This window comes from Pan paniscus, chromosome 21 (assembly GCF_029289425.2).
Source record: "Pan paniscus chromosome 21, NHGRI_mPanPan1-v2.0_pri, whole genome shotgun sequence".
In the NCBI taxonomy this organism is placed as follows: Eukaryota; Metazoa; Chordata; class Mammalia; order Primates; family Hominidae; genus Pan; species Pan paniscus.
The window spans coordinates 1,944,686-1,963,452 of record NC_073270.2 but is presented as its reverse complement, the minus strand read 5'-3'; the positions used below and the strand labels follow the sequence as shown (position 1 = coordinate 1,963,452).

Here is an 18,767-nt window from a genome sequence, read left to right as displayed (position 1 = left end):
CTCTGACACTCCTGGTCCCCAGTGGGGAGTGCTTGCTACCTTCTGTGGCTGTGGCTGTGACCTTCCTCTGGTTCTTCTCTTGGTCCAGGCATATCTCAGATCTTCTGAAACTCAAAGCCTTTTTTTGGCTTTTTCTCTAACATCTCAGAAAAGTTAAAAAAAGAGTTTTAAAATACTCATCTAATGGCACCATCAGCATCATCATCACCATCATCACCATTGCCATTAGGGATGAACAAGCTCTCAGCAAGATTCTGTTCATCTAGACAGACACAGGGGAGATCCTTCCTGTCGCGAATCCCAGAGGCCATCAGCTGCTCAGCCTGTGCCCCCAACTCCCCTCCTGTTCCCCCAGTGTACAGGTGAGGAAACAGGCCAGAGAGGGAAAGTGACTTGCCAGAGCCATGTAGCAGTGAAAGCCAATCTGGATTCTCACTACAAACTGCAGGTTCTTTTTCCTGACTCTGGAAGGTGTCAAGGAGGCAAGGGAAGCCAGATCTAGAGAGGATGGGATGCTCTTGGTGCTCCCTTCTACTGCAGAGTTTCCAAGTCCCCAGATACCCACTCTTTCCTAGCATACAGCTTGCTGTGTCCTACTGCCAGTGCTCATCAGGCATGGGGAGAGCCCCGGCCTCACCCCTTCTCTCTCTCTCCTCTTTCATACTCTCCTCCTCCCCTGCACTCCCCTTCCCTTTCTTCTCCCTGCTCTCCCCCTCCTTCTGCCTCCCTCTCTCTCCTCCTCCTCGCTCCTGGAAAGCCCCTGCCCCAGTAACTCCCATCTGGAGCCAGCTCCTGGGGCTGCACATCAGCTCTGGGCTCTGCTCCACCCCACTCATATGGATGAGAAGCTGCAGGCAGGAATATTGAGGAGGTTGGGGGACAGAGCCGGCTGCAGTGCAGGCATCTCTAGCTGGGCTGGGCAGCTCAGTGGCTAGTAACATGACCTCCTCTGTCCACCATGCCCTCCCTCTCGGACCCAGTGCTGGCCCTTCCCTCTCAGTGCCTCATCTGGAGGCTGGGAGGAGAATGACAGCACCTACTCCTGACCTTTGATGTGGGGTCAAGAGAAGCAGAGCAGAGAAAGCCTCTGCACACAGCAGGTGCTCAATAAGGGCTCCCGTGTGTGACTGCCATTCCCCCAGTTGCCCCAGGTGTCCCATCCAAGAAGTGCCATCCTCTGCCTTCTCTTCATGTCACCACAGAACGATCCATTATACAGATGAGGAGAATGAGGAAAACCAGGACCAGACACAAGCCCCAGCCTCCCTGGCCCACCCCCACCACCTGAGGGCAGCACATCTTCCCCAGTCTCTGAGCTCCCAGAGGCAGGGCTGACCCCACCTGGAAACTGCGGGTGAGAACTACTTTCTCACCTTTAGGGAGCAGCCAGCAGCTGCTGGCCTGGGGTCCATGGCAGCCCTCTCTCTGCCCATCTCCCTGTCTATCTCTGTCTGTCTCTGTCTCTTTCTCCCTCTCTCTGTCTCTCTCTCCCTCTCTCTGTCCCTCTCTCCCTCTCTCTGTCTCTCTCCTAAAGACAAGGTCTGGCTCTCTCAACCACACTGGGGTGCAATGGTGCAATCACGGCTCACTGCAGCCTTGAACTCCTGAGCTCAAGCGATCCTCCTGCCTCAGTCTTCCAAGTAGCTGGGACGGCAGACACGAGCCACTGTGGTCAGCCTGTCTCTCTATTTCTGAGTCTCTCTGCCTCTGTGGATCTCTCCTGGGGCGCTCGCGGTGGCCCTGACTCACTGTTGCTAACTCTGTGGGTGTCTCTGTCTCTGATTCTCTCTCCTGGTTGGCTATCAAAGTGACTCCCTGCATCTTTTCCTGTCTCTTTCTCAGCTCCTCCTTTTCTCACCCCAAGGCCATCCCTCCCACCTCTACCTCCCCGGGTGTCCACACTGAAGACCCAGGGCACATCTGCCAAATGACCAATGCCCACCCTGCAGCTGGCTGCTCAGCCGAGGCCTCTTTCTCTTCCTCCTCTGCACCCAAAGCCAAGCAGAGAGGGGTCAGGGGCTGGGCAGGGGCCTCCCAACCTGGCACTGCCCCAGCCTCTGCTGTTTGCTCCAGGTCTCTGACATCAAACCTCAGAATAACTGGGCCCCTCGGCCTGGCAGTTGTGAGGCCCTGCCTAACTGGGTGTGGGTCAAGAGAGCACCAAGGAGGAATCCAGGGTGGGGTCCTTGCCCAGCCTGAGACCCTCCCAAACTGACCTGGTTTGGGAGTCAGGGTTCCAGTTGCCCCAGCCTTCCCAGGCTGCCCACAAATTCTTGGCATTTTCAGCCTTCAGTTATCCAAACAAGAAATGAGTCTCGGTGCCGAACAAAATATCTTGGGGTTTGATTTCCTAACCTCACTGCTGGCTCCTTTCTAAGCAGTTTGGGACTGGGGGATGGGGAGGGGGAAACAGCATCTGCTTCTTAGAGGAATGGGATTATTTTTCCAAGAAGGGGGCCTGGAAACAGCTGGCACAGATACCCCCGGCCTGGGGATGACCAGCTGGCTCATGCCTGGGATTAGGTGGGGGTGCAGGGCAGGCATCAGCAGCAGCAGCCCCCCTGACGACTTCCCCCAAAAGGATGGGTTTATTTGTTCAACTGGCTTGGCCAGCCATCCCACAGAGGACAGGGCCACAGAGGGCAGGGCCACATGTTTCTAGTTCTCTCCTCCCTGGCCTTAGAGCTCAGCCAGGCTGGGATGTACCCAGACCTTCTTCCCCTTCTCCTTGGGCAGGAAATGTTAGAAAACGGGCCCCAGGTCTGCCCCCTAAGCCTGCACCTCCAGTCAGACTCTGGCCGCAGTTTGTTTGCATAACCTCAGAGCCAGCTCTGAAATGTCAGGAATGAACCCTGAGAGTTGGCTGTGGGGTCTGGGGAGGACCAAGTTGGGGTCAGGAGGTCAAGTCCCAGGGGTACCACTCAAAGCTATGGGAACCCGGGGAAGCCACATATATCAATTGGCTCCTCTCTAAAGTGGAACTCAAAATACTCGTGCCTGCCAGAATGAGTGGAGGATGAAAAAGCAGTTATGACGTAATGAGTAAGTACTCATTTAGTGAGCATTTACTGCATGCCACACACTGTCCTAGGTGCTTTATGTTACGGCATTTAATTCTCACCGTGACCCAGTGAAGTAAGACTGCTTGTCCACTAACAGATGAGGAAACTGAGGCACCAAGAGATTAGGTGACTTGCCCAAGATCTTACAGCCAAGAAGGGCAAAGTCAGATTCAGCCATCTGATGCTGGAACCTGTTATCTCAGAACTTAAGCCAGTTTTCTGTCCAATAAATAAGCCATGTCCATGGTGGATGGGTCCCTGGGCATTAGTTGGGACCTGGAAAATATAGAGGACCCTGGTCCCCAAAGGGGAGATCCATAGCTACTAGATTTTTCTTCCCCCAGGAGCCCTTGGCCCAAGGCTCCCTAGGGCTTTTCTGCCAGGGATGATTCAGGTAGGGCCTCAGGCAGCTGTGGCCGTTCTGAAAAGCTAAGGAGCTCCAGAAGCTCAGTCTGGGTGTCCCCACAATTACACACCCCATTCTTGGCCCAGGGCCTGGGGGCAAATCCCACAGAAGCCGAGTGTAGGCCCTGAGTCCCAGTTGACTCAGTCTGAATCCCAGCTCCACTGCTTACTGGCTGTGCCTTCTCAGACCATTGCTTTTCCACTCTGTGCCTCGGTTTCCTTATCTGTGAAGTGAGGACACTAACAGAAGCTACTTTGCAGGTTATTGAGGAGATTAAATGAGGCAATGCACATGTGGGGCTCAGTACAGGGCCTGGCAGAGAGTAAGTGCTCAGTAAACGTCAAGACTCCAGGATTCACGGTGCAAGGAAGGAATCCTGTCGTACCATCCCTATCTTACTATAGTTTCCTTTTGTTCCCTCAACTTTACATCTGTGAGATTATTAGCTGTGTAACTATGAGAAAGACCTGAGCTTCAGTTTTTCAATCTATAAAATTGAGGTGATGATACACACATCGCCTGGGTTTGCTATGAGGCTCAAATGGCTGGTCAGGGGATGTGCCTGGCACTGCTCCAGCACAGAGAACCAGGAGATGCTACTATTGTTTCCTCTGTCTTCTGGGATAAGTGCTTTGCTGTGGTGAATTCACATATGGGACTTTCTCTGGGCCAGGCACTTTATATGTGTCTTATAAACATTGACTCATAAACCTCATGGCATCCTAAAAGGTGGGGACTGTTATGATCCCCATTTATTGCGGGGAAACGGAGGCCCAGGGAGTTTACACAGCTAAGAAGTGAGGGAGGTGAGTTCGTACCCAGGCAGACTGGCTCCGGACCCCACAGTCTTAACCACTACACAGATCACCTCTCTGTGCCCACCATTTACAGATGGGAACACTAAGCCTGGGCAAGGGAGTGACTCAATCACATTCACCCAAGGGTCAGTGGCAGGAGTTGGCCCAGAACCCAGGGTTCCTGACACCCAGCTGAGACCCCTGTTTCTCCTCTCCAGAGGCAACAAGATACATAGCATGCCATAAATGTCATGAAAAAATCATGCATCCTTTCAATTCTGGGACTATGTGTAGATGTGCAACCCCCGACTCCTGCCCCCCACCACACACAAACACAAATGTGTATACACAACTCTGAACTTAGTTTGTCAGGTAAGAGTATTCATTCCTGCATTCATTTAATTGTCCCTTCCACCACTGTTTATTGAGGGCTTACAATGCACCAGGCACTATGCAAGTGACAAGGATTTAGTAGTGAGCAAGGAAGACCATCCTTCCCCCTTGCCCCTGGAGCAGTGTGTGTAACTAACCTAGTGATTTCCCATGTGCAACGATCAATCATGATATGTGCCATGAAGGAGGGACCGAGAGATGCTAGGGGTGGATAATGGGTGCCTGACCTTGAGGGGGGGAGGCACTAGGAAGAAGGACAGAGCTGAGATCTAAAGGCTGGGTTGGCAGTGGCGAGACAGGGAAAGGAAGCAAAAGCATTCCAGGCACAGGGGACAGCAAGTGCAAAGGCCCTGGGGGTAGAATGGGCCAAAAGCAAAAGGCATTCAGTGTGTCTACAGTGCAGAGAGCGAGGAGAGCATGGCCAAGATGAGACTGGAGTGCTCACCAGGAGCCAGACAGATGTCCCTGGTCCTGACCCTGTTCTCCGTGGAGGACCATGGAGACTGGGAACTGATGTGGCCACTTTTCTGTCCTGTCCTCACTGAGGGTCATTCTGTGATAGACTGTGGACCTCTGAGCCAGCTTCCACCATCTTTGTCTGACCCTAATCTTATCCCTGTCACCCCATCTGCAGGATCAGCCTCAGCCACCAAGAAGGCAAGACAGGCACATAGAAAGAGCTCAGCCATTAAGTTAAAAATCTTCCTTTACCAGCTGTGAGTAATGCTCGGCCTTTGTGGGCCTTAGTTTACTCATTTGTGTGGGGAACAATCACCCTTTTCCTCCAGGCTGCTGGGGATCCAATAAGAGAAGAGGTACACACTGGAGTTGTACAGGCAGAAAGGCCTGGTGCCACATGGGGAGATACCCCAGCAAAGCCTCCCTGTGTCTAGAACATACTTTGCCCTATTTTCCCAAAGTTGAGCTGAGGTTGGGGGGTGGGCAGGGGCGCTGTCACATGATCACTCTAGCCAAGTGGCCTTGCAGAAGCACCGCCTGGTTACACCTGTGAAGAGCTACCTGTCCTTGGACAAGTTGTTTAACCTCTCTGTGCCTCGTCTGTAAAATAGGTTGATAACAGGTCCTACCTTGGAGGGTGGCTGCAAGGACTTCATATACCTAGTGGTAAGAACAGTGCTGACCACATAATAACTGTTCAATAAGCATGTTGCCAAGCAAAATGGACACACCACTCCATTCTGTGACATTCAAGTGTCAGGGAGGTGAGCGATCGCAAACACCTCCCAAGATCAAGGTTGAAATATAGACGACCACCAAAGGCATACCTGAGCCTGAGAAGGCAGGGACCCTGGCAGCCCCTCCCAAGTCCAGATGGCAGAGGCAGGCCCTGCTCCCCTCCCTCTGCAGCCCTTTCCTCCACACTCCTCATCTTCTCCTTGTGGCCTTTCACCTGGGATGAACGCTGGACCTGCCACCCCATGAGAGGTGAGGCTCAGGAGCCAGGGAAGTCCCAAATATTCCACAAATATGGGAAGCACTACTGTGTGCCAGGCACTGTGCTAGGCCTCATGAACCAGACAGACAAGAATCCTAGCCCAGATCCACAGAACACAGGTCCCAGTGGCCATTTCCCTATTCCTTCCAGGCCCTCTGCAAGGAGGAAACAAGGAGGCCACTGAAGTTCAGAGAAACTCATCACTGGCAGAGAAAGGAAATGGCAAAGCTATTGAGCAAGCTTGCTGACTCTCAGTGCAGTGCTCCAGGCCCAGACCACACTGGATGTTTGGAGACACTGGGCCTGTGTCAAAGAATTGAGGGTTGAGCTAGGGTTGAGAAGCTCATCCCTCCGTGAGAGCCCGTTGGTCCCCAACTCTCTCTACCCCTGGCTCTCAGCCCACTGGCTGTGCTTGCCCAGAGCCTGACCCAGAAGAAAAGCAATAGTATGTCTTGCAGAGAGGAAAACAATGAGGAAGGCTTGGGCCCAGCTGCTCAGACAGGACAAGACAAACCATCTCAGTCTGCATTGAGCCACAGGGTGAGGGCCTGGTGCAGGCCCGGGAGACAGAAGCAAGGCAGAGGAGGAGGGGCCAACCCTCATAAATCACAAGTCAGCCCATTGTCAAAATGAGGAAACTGAGACCTGGGGATGGCAGAGAAGAGAAGCAAGAGGGTTAAACCTCTATAAGCTCTGGAAAAGCAGTATATTAGTTATCTATTGTGGCATAACAAATTACCCTAAAACATTTAGCAGCTTAAAATAACAGCAAACATTTATTATCTTTCATAGTTTCTGAGGGTCAGGAATTCTGAAGCAACTTAACAAGGTAGTTCCGACTTGGGGTTTTTTTCATGTGGTTGCACTCAGGTATCAGCTAGCGCTGCACTCATCTGAAGGCTTGACCTAGGCTGGGGCTCGGCCTCCTGTGGCTGGTGAGCTGGCGCTGGCTGTGAGTAGAAGGCCTCAGTTCCCCTCCAGATGGGCTCCTCCCAAGGGCTGCTTAAGGGTCCTCAGGCCATAGTGGCCTACTTCCTCTAGAGCGTGTGGTCCAAGAGAGGGCAAGACAGAAGACACAATGCAATGGTTTAGCCAAGGAAGTCACACTAACGTTTCTACAATATCTAATTAGTCATGCCAGCCAGTCCTGACTTGTTGAGAGAGGGGACTACACAAGGGCATGAGCACCAGGATCCCTGGGGTCATCCTGAAGGCTAGCTGCCACAAGCAGCCCACCAAGTGGCTAAGGGTGTGGTCTCTGGAGACCAAAGGCCTATATTTAAATCCAGTCTTTGCTACTTAGGCAAAGTGCTCATCTCCTCAGCGCCTTCCTTTCCTCATCTGTAAAATGGTGACAATGGGAGCACCAAGGACTAAATGAGCTGTATTTGTAGGGCCTTGGGGTCATGCCTGGGACAGAGTAGCCCTTTAGATATCTTCCTTGGGAGACCGCAGCAGCAGTGCAGAGCCTGGCCTGTTCTGGTAGCTGCTCTATCCCCAGCACCATGCCCAGGTCTCGGCACATCTGAATGAGTTGGTTGGAGGAAGTAAATGAGCACCAAGACTATGTCTTGTTCATTTCTAGAACATTCCTCCTGCAGATACCCCAAGCTGACTCCCTCCCTTGCCATGGGCCTCCCTCCTGGGAACCCTCCTTCCTGCCCCTCCCATCTCTGTGCTGGTGTTTCTTCCCCTTTCTTTCTGCCCTGGCACCAGTTAGCTCTCTGTTCTCTGGTCTCTGTGGTCTCCACTGCCTTTGCCTCTCACAGGCTCCAGCAGTGGCTGGGCCTGGGCTCGAGGCTCCTAACTTGCTTCTAGCTGCCAAACAACTATTCGGTGGAAATCTGGTGCCCCTTACACAAAACTGACCCATCCGCTCTTTCCACAAATATTTATCGAGGACCTCTCATATGCCTAGCCCTATTCTAGGCATAGAGGATGTGCTCATGAACAGGGCAGACAAACCTCTGCACTCCTGGGGCTCTTCTCGTGGGGGAATTGGACAAATGACAAATGACTAAAGTGATTTCAGATGGCATGAAGTACTGTGTAGAAGCCAGAGTGCACACCGTGGTAAACAGGTGGAGTAGAGTGGGGGTGGTCAGGGAATGCTTCTCAGAGGAGGTGACGTTTTCAGGGAGACCTAGAAGTCAGAAGGAAGCTGGTGGGAGATGCTTTGGTGCTACTGAGATTGGGGGGTGTGGATGCGTATTGGGAGGGGGTGCAATAAGCAACTCTGTGGCTCCTGTGGCCGCCTCTGCAGACCCTAGGGCCTCTCCTCCAAAGGGGCAGAAGCCACTAGGCATAACCTCTGCCAAGGGCAGTTTGTTAACGATAGTCAAAATCACAAATGTTTTGGGAGGCTGAGGTGAGGTGGGAGGGTCACTCGAGCTCAGGAGTTTGAGACCAGCCTGAGGCAACAAAGCAAGACCCTGGTCTCTACAAAAAAATACTGAAAAATTAGCTGGGCCTGGTGGCACATGCCTATAGTCCCAGATACTTGGGAGGCTGAGGTGGGAAGATCGCTTGAGCCTGGGAATTCAAGGCTGCAGTGAGCCATGATCACACCATTGCACTCCAGCCTGGGTGATAAAGCAAGACTCTGCCTCAAAACACAAAGGACCAAAAAAACGTGTGATTTCACTCTACTTTGAAGCAATTCTACTTCAAAGGATTTATTCCCCACATAGACTTGTGGGAATGTTAAGTGACAGGTGTACAAGGATATTTGTAGCAGCCCTGTTTTTGATGGTTAAAGCCTGGAAACATCTTACAGCCCCAGCTAGAGGGGACTAGATGAGCAAACAATGGAGGCCCATAGATGGAATTTCAAGCAGCTTACAATGCTGAGGCAAGTCTACCTGGATGAACATGGAACATGCTATGAACAATGTTAAGCAAAAGGAAGCCAGGTGTGGAATGGCAAGCTGAGGTTTTTGTAGCCTAAAGGGCAGGTGGTGGGATGGAAACACAGTTACTGCAGATGTAGATGTATGCATAGCGTTTCTCTGGAAGGAAACCCAGGAACCTCCCTCAGTGGCCTGTAGGGAGGGAACTGTGGGTTGAGGCAGGGACAGAAAAATTTGTTTTTCACTTCACTCCTTTTTGTTCCTTGGAATTTTGAACAATGTGTTTATATCACCCATTTGAAAAATAAAATTACAAAGATTTACATTTAAGTTGAAACACACACACACAGCTAGGTAAGATCTGACCCTCCAGATTTTCATACGTCTGCACCAGATCTGGCCATTAGCTCCTGTGTACAGCCTCTGGCACTTTATTTTCCTGATTGGGACCTCAGTTTCCCCATCTGTGAAATGGAGGGGATGGGAGCTGAGAGGTCCCTGAGAGCATCATTTAGGTCTCCCCCTCACTAAGTCTTTGCTCCCCAGATGTCTCCCTGCCTGGGCTCCTACCCCTGGGGCATCCCTGCTAAAGCCCTTTTCCTTTTACCGTCAGGCCAGGCTCAAATCTCCACACCCTGCACCACCCCAGCCATGGGGCTTTGGTTCAGCCTAGGACCTAGAACAGGCTTCATCCCAATTCCCACACCATCCCAGTACAGCCTGGTTTGGACTCTGTTCACTGGGGACTGTTTTACCTGTTTCCAAAGCAAAGAATTTTGTTCTCCACTAAAGGAATCTGCAAGGAGTCCTGGTCCTCTCTAAGCCACACGGGACCCAAGGCAGGGTTTAGAGCAGAGGGGGCCATAATCTGACAGGTTGACCAGGACGTCACCGGCTATGTATGGAGCATAGCCTGGGGGCCCAGGGAGCAATGACAGATGCCGACAGTATCAAGGAAGCTTTGATCCCCGCTAGAGATAATGGGGGCTGGGACTGGGGTGGAAGTGGCAAGGTTGGGCAGAAGTGGTCAGATTCTGCATGCGCCGGAGGGTAGAGACAACAGATTGGATGCAGGATGTGAGAGAGACAAAGGAAAGCAGGGCAGCTCTGAGAGGCTGGGTCTGAACAACTAGAAGGGTAAGTTTCCTTAATGCACACCCCCATTCACAGAAACCCTGGTGCTTTGGGTCTGGTTCTGGAACAAGTCTGGGCAGAGACCCAGGAACTGGGTCAACAGGCAGAAGCCAGCAGCAGGGTTCACCCCATCCTCTGGGCTCACTGGCTGCAAGGCTAAAGCCTGGGTCGTACCCTGGGTGAGGGAAGCACCACTTTCACCCGCCCAGCCCCCGCCCTGACCCTCTTACACCCACCAGACCTGACCTCCCAGCCTTCCAAATCAGTAGACCTGAGGATGAATCTAGCATCTGCAGCTTGATGGGTGACCTCAGGGAAGTGACTCTGAGCCTGAACCTCCATTTGCCCATCTATAACTGGAGTCAACAGCAGAGCCTACAAATATCCAGACAGTCTTCCAGGCCCCAGAAGGCAGGCAAAGTCCTTGCACTCTCAGAGTTGGTAGCCTACTGGGGACACCAGTGAGGAACCTTGTGTGGGACGGGCCTTCAGGGGTCTTAACCTTTCCTGTACCTTGGGGTCCTTTGGCATCCGGTGACCCTCTCTCAGAAAAAAAAAATTTTTTTGAAATGTAAAATTAAATGCATAGATTTATAAAGGAAACAAATTGCCTTGAGATGCAAATGTCAACATAACAGAAAACAGGTTTCTGATATAGTCCTATATTATTTCCGTATTAATGCACAAAATAACAAGACTGAGTGGTGGGTCAAGTACCTTCCACCATTTTGAGGCTGAGGTGAGTATACACAATGTGTCGTAGATATCCACAATCACTGCAATGAGATATTAGAGTATCTGCTGTTTCTACTAGTGACAAAGCCGCAGGCCCTGCTGTCACTACTGTAATAGCCTGTGGCATATACTCACTACCACAGGAAAAGTTAATTTCAGTTAGAGACTAGTGGGAAAAGAATGTCCTTTTGTTTTAATGCAAGTTTACAGGTTCCTTGAATTCTATTCACAGATCCCTGGGGGTCCAGGACATCAGTTAGGGATCCTAGTGTTTATATACTACTTGTTAAATATTCTATTAATTATACCTGTATACACTCTCATTCTACTTTTAAAATCCAAACAATTTCAATATAGGTAATGTAAAAAGAAAATGCCATCACCATCACCCTGTTGAAACCCCCTCCCCTGAAGCAAATCGCTACTGTTAATAGTTTGGTCTTCTTGGTTTTTGTATAAAAATACATCATTTGGATCATTCTTACACACAAATGGATCCACATTGTATATAGTGTTCTGCCTCTTGGTTTCTTTTTTTACTCACAAGCATGACAGGGACATCTTTTCAGCATCTGATGTAGCTCAACCTCATTCTTGCTTGTTTGTTTGTTTTGTTTTAAGATAGGGTTTCGCTCTGTCGCCCAGGCTGGAGAGCAGTGGCATGATCAGAGCTCACTGCAACCACCTCCTAGGCTAAAGCCATCCTCCTGCCTCAGCCCCCCAAGTAGCTGAGACTAGAGGCACGTACCACCGCCTTCAGCTAATTTTGTTCTGTTTTTAGTAGACACAAGATTTCACCATGTTACCCAGGCTGGTCTCCAAATCCTGAGCTTAAGCGATCCACCCACCTTGGCCTCCCAAAATCGTGGGATTACAGGTGTGAGCCACCGTGCCCAGCCATCAACCTCATTGTTTTTAACAGCTACATAGTGTCACGTGCGTCCGTGTGAAGAGACCACCAAACAGGCTCTGTGTGAGCAATAAAGCTTTTTAATCACCTGAGAGCAGGTGGACTGAGTCTGAAAAAGGAGTCAGCAAAGGGAGATGGGGTGGGCAGTTTTATAGGATTTGGGTAGGTAATGGAAAATTACGTTAAAGGAGACCACCAAACAGGCTTTGTGTGAGCAATAAAGCTTTTTAATCACCTGAGTGCAGGTGGACTGAGTGTGAAAAAGGAGTCAGCAAAGGGAGATGGGGTGGGCAGTTTTATAGGATTTGGGTAGGTAATGGAAAATTACGTTAAGGGGGGTTGTTCTCTTGTGGGCAGGGGCAAGGGTTACAAGGTGCTCAGTGGGGGAGCTTCTGAAACTCATTGTCCAGGAGAAGGAATGTCACAAGGTAATGTCATCAGTTAAGGCAGGAACCAGCCATTTTCACTTCTTTAGTGGTTCTCCAGTTGCATCAGGCCATCTGGATGTACACGTGCAGGCTTGGGCTCAGAGGCCTGACACATAGTAAGCTATGGCCCAGACATACCAGAATTTATCATGCGTTCATTATGTAACTACAACCAGAGTTATCTCAGGAATGCTCCCTACAACCCAGGGGAAGGAGCTATGATTATCTTCATTTTAGAGAAAAGGCTCAGACACCAGTAGAGGCCCCAGCCTAAGGTCACACAGCCAGTAAGCTAAGAGCTGTGATTCACACACAGGTCCATCCATACAAAGCACTGCTCTCTCTGCATTGATTTTTATCTGCAGTTGACAAGATGCATTTCCCAAACAGGAACCTCATGCACCATTTTCCATGGAAGAGAGATAGATGCAGGGCATATCATTGTTACTATCTTCATTTTGATCCTCAAATACCAGACACGCTCCCACTTCAAGGCCTCTGCACTTGCCTTTTCCTCTGCCTGGAATTCCCTCCCTCCTGACTCCCCCAGACCTTGCTTCTTCTCAGCCTCTCAGCCCAGATGGCCCTCTCTGGTGGGGCTTTCTCCATCATCCTGGCTAAACTTGCCTCCAACCCCACATATTACCCTGTCTTATTTTCTTCATAGCATTCATCAAGATTTCAATGCAACTGATATATTTAGTAGAAGTGCCCTGGAATCAGAAAATTTACCAATTTTGCTCATTTCTGATTATCTAATACCTAATACAGGATGAGCACATAGTAGGTGCTCAAGAAATAATTCCTGAATGAACACATGAATGAAACTCAGAGAGGGTGAGGGGGTTCACTGGAGGAAATCTATTTAATGTTACATATGTATATCTGCGGCATTTTATAGAACCTTGTGTTGCGGGCGTTGCTTTTTAATTGAGATATGACCCACTTACAGCAAAATCTACCCTTTTCACATATAGTTCCATGAGTTTTGACAGACATATACAGTTATGTAACCACCAGCAAAATCATGACATAGAACATTGCCAATATCCCAAAAAGCTCCCCCGTGTCCTTTAACAATCAATCCCCACCCCCTCCCCGGACCCAGGCCCTGGCAATCACAGATTCTGACATTTTTAGAGAGTCATACAAATAGACTCCTACAGTATGGAACCATTGGAGTTGCATATTTTTCACTCATGATCCATCTGAGGTTCATCTGTGTGTTTGCACACATCAATGGTTCTTTCCTTTTTATTGCTCAATGGAGTCCACTGCATGGATGGACTGCAGTTTCTCCATTCGCCAATTGATGTCCATTTTATATAAATAATGCAGGAGAGAAGCAGGCTTGAGCAGATCTCCTCGGCCACGGAGGCTGCTCATCCATGGATCTGCACCTGTTATTTGTCTGAATCACCCCTCCTCCCCCAGCCCCTGCCTGTGAAAATTTCTTTCTTTTCCTTCAAGACCCTTTGCAAATGCCCTCTCCCCAGCAAGGAGCAGGGTGTGCTGACCCAAGACCCAGATCTGTAAAGTGGGGCTCAGAGAAACACAGTGGTCTCCAAGGGCCCACAATGAAAGTGTGGCAGAGCCAGAACTCAAACCCAGGGCCAAGGGGATGGGGCAGTAGACCAGGGACCAAAACTCAGTCTCTTTGCCAGCTGGAAGGGTGACAAAAGGTCAGGCCTTTGTACTCCATCATAGGCCTGAGAATTCGGCAGCCTGAGAGTGATGGAGAAGGGGCAGGTCTAATCCTGGAGTCGGTGCATGGCATAGAGAGAAGAAGATCCAAAAAAACAAGGGAAGTAGATCCCACGGTGGGTGAGTTCCTCCACTGGGATCCATCCCCTGCCCTTCCAGCTGGTGCCTCAGCCATGGGCCAGACCTAGCTCCCACCACCCAGGCCAATGTTAGTCTCCAGAGCCCAGCCCAGCCTAACTGAGCCCATCTGGCCCAGATTATCCATCCCAGGGCCTGTGCTGGTGGGCGGGTGTGGCAAATTGGGTGATGGGCTCCAGCTGTGGGTAACCTTTGCCCTGCCCAGCCACTTGCAACCACAGGACAAGTGGGGGACCAGTGAGGTGCTTGGGGAGCTCCAGTCACTTGAGAGGACCCTGAGCTGCCCTGAATCACCAGCTCAGCTCTGCAGCCCTCAGGCAAGGAGTCTTAGAGCCTAGCCTGCCAGATGGTGACCTTGGGCAAGACTTCTGGGCCTCAGTTTGTCCATGTTCAGGCAAATGAGAAGCTTGGGGAAGATGCCTGGGAAAGTCTCACCTCAGGCATGAATATGCTGTTTGACTACTTGGAGCAGGTGCTCAGTACCTGGATGACTGCTTTTTAATTTAGGTTCTAGGAGGTCAATGATGCATGAAAAAGTCTGAGACCAAACTCGATATAGCTATATTTGTCCTCATCCATGCTGGTGGGCCCAGCCAGCCACACATTAGAATCTCCTGGGAGCTCACATGCAGTCCATGACTAAGATTTACCACGGACCCCCGGACCAGCCTGCTAGCCCATGCTCTGATGTTAATGACATCGAAGGCACCCCTCCCGAGGAAATCTCAACTGCACCACCCCTACTACGCCCTAATTCAGCAAGAAGCAGTTAGTGCGGTCATCAGCTGACCTCCCCAACAGCACTTGGGTTTTCCTGTTGAGAGGGGGTACTGAGAGACAGGACTAGCTGGATTTCCTAGGCCAACTTAGAATCCCTAAGCCTAGCTGGGAAGGTGACCGCATCCACCTTTAAACATGGGGCTTGCAACTTAGCTCACACCCAACCAATCAGAGAGCTCACTAAAATGCTAATTAGGCAAAAATGGGAGGTAAAGAAATAGCCAATCATCTATTGCCTGAGAGCACAGTGGGAGAGACAAGGATTGGCATGTAAACCCAGGCATTCGAGCCAGCAACAGCAACCCCCTTTGGGTCCCCTCCCTTTGTATGGGAGCTCTGTTTTCACTCTATTTCATGCTATTAAATCTTGCAACTACAAAAAAAAAAAAAAAGAATCTCCTGGGAGCTGACAGAGGGGTTAAAGACAGGAAGGCACAAAAGGCAGACCCATGGAGAGGAGGGCAGCCTGGCCCAGAATAAGGCGAGTAAACAGATTTGAAATCCAAATTGGGATCACAGTGGGCAGGACTTACTAGTGGGTTGAGTGTGGCCGCTAAGAAAAAGAGAAGTTAAGATTGAGGTCTGGGTTTGGGGCTTCAGAACTGGGTGGAGCCATTTCCTGAGATGGGAAAGATTTCGAAGCATGGGGTGGGAGTTACAGGGACAGGGGCGATGGGAGCTGAGGAATGAAGAGTTTCACACTGGGCTTGAGATGCTCATTGGAAACCATGCAGAGATGGCGAGTTGGGGACATGCAGGGGAGAAGTCTGGGTGGGAGATGGTGATGGCTCCATCAGCACAGGGGGATGTGGAAGTCCAAAGACCGATCTCAGCCCCTGGGGCAGGGCCCTGATGCATTTGGATCCTCAGACCTCTTGGCATCTGGTCCTGGTGAAGCTTAATAATCCTTTCTCAGAAATGCATAAAATCAAAGCATAGGAACACTCAGTAATATGGAAATCATAAGCAAAATATGAAAAATAAAATCTGTGATCAGGCATAGCATTATCCAGTGGTGGGTGTGGTGTCTATAATTCCAAAGTCCCGGTGAGTAAAAACAATGTTTTAAGATACCGTAAGAGTGTGTTGTGACATGAAAATATTTGGGATTTCTATTGGTAATGGCTCTCAGGACCTGCTAGTATGGCTGTGGCTTGTGACCTAGGCTCGTAATTGAAGGAAATGCCAAATTTTAATTGCAGATTAGTGGACAAAAAATGTGATTTTTTTTTCTCACTCAAGTTCATGGAGCCTGTGGGTTCTTCATTAAGGACCCCTGACCTAGAGAGTGAATGTACATAGAGACAAGGACCCAGGACTGGGCCATGGGGGCCCTGCCGTGTAGGAGTCTGTAAAGAAGGAGTCAGAGAGTGGGTGGTTAGGGGCTAGGAGGAAACCAGGACTGGGGGGAAGTCGTCCAGCAACAGGGAGTGGCCATCCAGGTGATTGCTCCTGAGATGTCAAGCAAGATGGAGTGTCCCTTGAGTGCAGTGTCAAGGATGGCTATCTATGACAAGGTGAATTAAAGAGCGAAGGGGGGAACTGCGCGTGGTGGTGCTCGCCTGTCGTCCCAGCTATTTGGGAGGTGGGAGGATTGTTTGAAGCCAGTAGTTTCAGGCTGCAGTGAGCCGTGATCACATCACTGCACTCCAGTCTGGGCAACAGTGAGACCCCGAAAGGCAAAGGGACCTCCCAGGATGGAGAGACATGACTGGAGGTATACAGGAGGATGAGCACTATGGGCTATATTTATTCTCTATACTTTTTTTTTTTTTTTTTGAGACACGGTCTCACTCTGTTACCCAGGCTGGAGTGCAGTGGTGTGTCTCAGCTCACCGCAACCTCCACCTCCCAGGCTCCAGCGATCCTCCTGCCTCCGTCTCCTGGGTAGCTAAGACCACAGGCTTATGCCACCATGGCTGGCTAATTTTTGTATTTTTAGTAGAGATGGAGTTTCACCATGTTGCCCAGGCTGGTCTCAAACTCCTGGGCTCAAATGATCCACTCCCCTTAGCCTTCCAAAGTCCTGGGATTACAGGTGTGAGCCACCGCACCTGGCCTCTATGCTTTTTTGTATGTGTGAAACGTCACATCGTTTTATTATTAACGTTATGTTGTTGTTGTTGTTTTTTAAGTGAGGGTGGGTATGAAGGTGAGAAAATGGAGACAACTTGTAGAAGTTTTGTGTTGATGAGATCAGAGAAACTGGAGAAGCAGCCAGAGAGGCTGTGGAGTTAGTTTTTAGATGGAAGCTGTTAGCACATGCTTGTGTGCTGCAGGGAGGGGGTGGGCTGATGATGCAGGGAAAGAAAGAGGGGTGTCTCTCTGGTCTTCAGTCCCTGCTGCTACTCTGCATCAAGGGCTCTCACACTTGAGCAGGCATCTGACTCAGCCAGGGGTGTTGTTAACCACAGATGGCTGGGCACCATTAAGAGTTTCTGGTTCAGGAGGTCTGGGGTGGGACCTGGAAATTCACAGTTTTAATGAGCTCTCAGCTGATGCTGACGGAAGGACCACACTTGGAGAAACACAGCTCTAACCAGTACTACTACCGCCCACAAGCACCCGCTCCAGGATGTGATAATGGAACTTGCTCCCTTTGAAACACTCCAGGGTGAGGAAGGGATGGGAGTGAACAGTCAAGATGGGAGAAGGGAGAAGAGATGAAGGAGGAAGTGGCTGGAGCCTGGCCCGAGCCAAGGTCACCACCTCTCCCGGGGAGCACCCATCTTCCCAAGGACCCTGAGAGCTGTCCAGTTGGCTTCTGAAAGACTGAGTGAGAGGGCAAGGGAAGGAGCCAGGGACAGGGGTGGGGGGCGTGGTGAGAGGCCAGCATGTGTGCCGAATGGAGAGGCAATGGTGGAGGGGAGCTGGCTCTCTGCCTGCAGGCACCAAGCCCTGAGAACACACTGTTCACCTTTACAACAGCATACTGGTGTCATGCCAGACCAGCTCTCCTGCCCTTGGGAAAGAGAGCAGCCCTGTCAAAGAAATGAACATTTGCATGTGGGATCCCAGAACATCAGAGCTGGGAGAACTCTTGGAGACTGGCCAGTCCAGCCCCATTTGGCAGATGGAGGGGATCTGAAGATAGAAAACACAGCTTGGCCAATGGACCTGCAAACTCTTTGTACAAGGGAGAGATGCATTCCCACTCCCTGCTGGCTGACTCACCCTGAGGAACCTGGGGAAGGAGCATGTGGTTGGGCGCTGTGCTCTGACCCTTGCTGTTTCCCCTTTTTCATCAATTCATTGAACGCACATTTATGAGCACTCACTGTGCACCATGCATTGTGCTAAACATAGAAACAAGGTAGTGAGCAAAACCAAGTCCCTGGCTTCATGGAATTGACATTCTAGAGAGAGAAACAGACAACAGACAGATAAAAAGAGAGATAGTGATTTTAAAAAGTCAGGTGGTGATAAGTGGTATGAAGAAACAGCATGAGGATGTGTGCCACGCAGATGCGGATCAGGGTTGGGGGAGGATTCCAGAGGGAACAGTGAAGGAACAGCTTGTGGGCACATGCTCGCTTCGTTAGAGGGATGTCATGGAGCCATTGCATCGGGATTGAAGTAAGTGAGGGAGAGGGGAATAGGAGAGGAATGAGAGTGTGGTGGCAGGCCCAGTCACGGAGGAACCTGCAGTCATGGCTTTTCCTCTGCGTGAGATAGGAACCCTGGAAAGATTCTGAGCAAAGGAGGAGCGTGACTTGACTTAGGTTTAGCAGGATCCCTCTGGCTGCCTAGTGGGGGATGGACTGTGCAGGGGACGAGGATGGAAGCAGAGAGGCAGACAAAACAGGCATATAAATCCCTCCCAGGGAAAAATCTACTGGGATAGTCCAGGCAAGAGGTAATGGTGGCCTGACCTGGCCCGGTATGTTCTGAGCCAGGGAGGCCTCAAGTGGCTGCTCAGTGCCCTCCCGTGGTGACACGTGGGAGGGACAGGGGGCTTCCCCCAGCCCCTCCCCC

At 50.6% G+C, this 18,767-nt stretch overlaps 2 protein-coding genes across 7 annotated transcripts in view; one reads left to right on the top strand and one right to left on the bottom strand.

Moving 5' to 3' along the window:
* FAM110A (family with sequence similarity 110 member A) overlaps positions 1-18,767 on the bottom strand; it is a 331,582-nt gene that overhangs the window by 110,627 nt on the left and 202,188 nt on the right. The window lies entirely within an intron of this gene.
* The window catches only part of ANGPT4 (angiopoietin 4), a 43,481-nt gene that overhangs the window by 2,852 nt on the left and 21,862 nt on the right, over positions 1-18,767 (top strand). Inside the window, exon 1 of one of the 2 annotated variants that reach the window (XM_063601016.1) lies at positions 18,238-18,368. The exons of the other annotated variant lie outside the window; for it this stretch is intronic. Coding sequence (XP_063457086.1) covers positions 18,339-18,368 — 30 coding nt within the window. The 5' untranslated portion in view covers positions 18,238-18,338. Of the gene's footprint in view, positions 1-18,237; positions 18,369-18,767 lie in introns of those variants that run through there. 2 annotated transcript variants of the gene reach the window in all.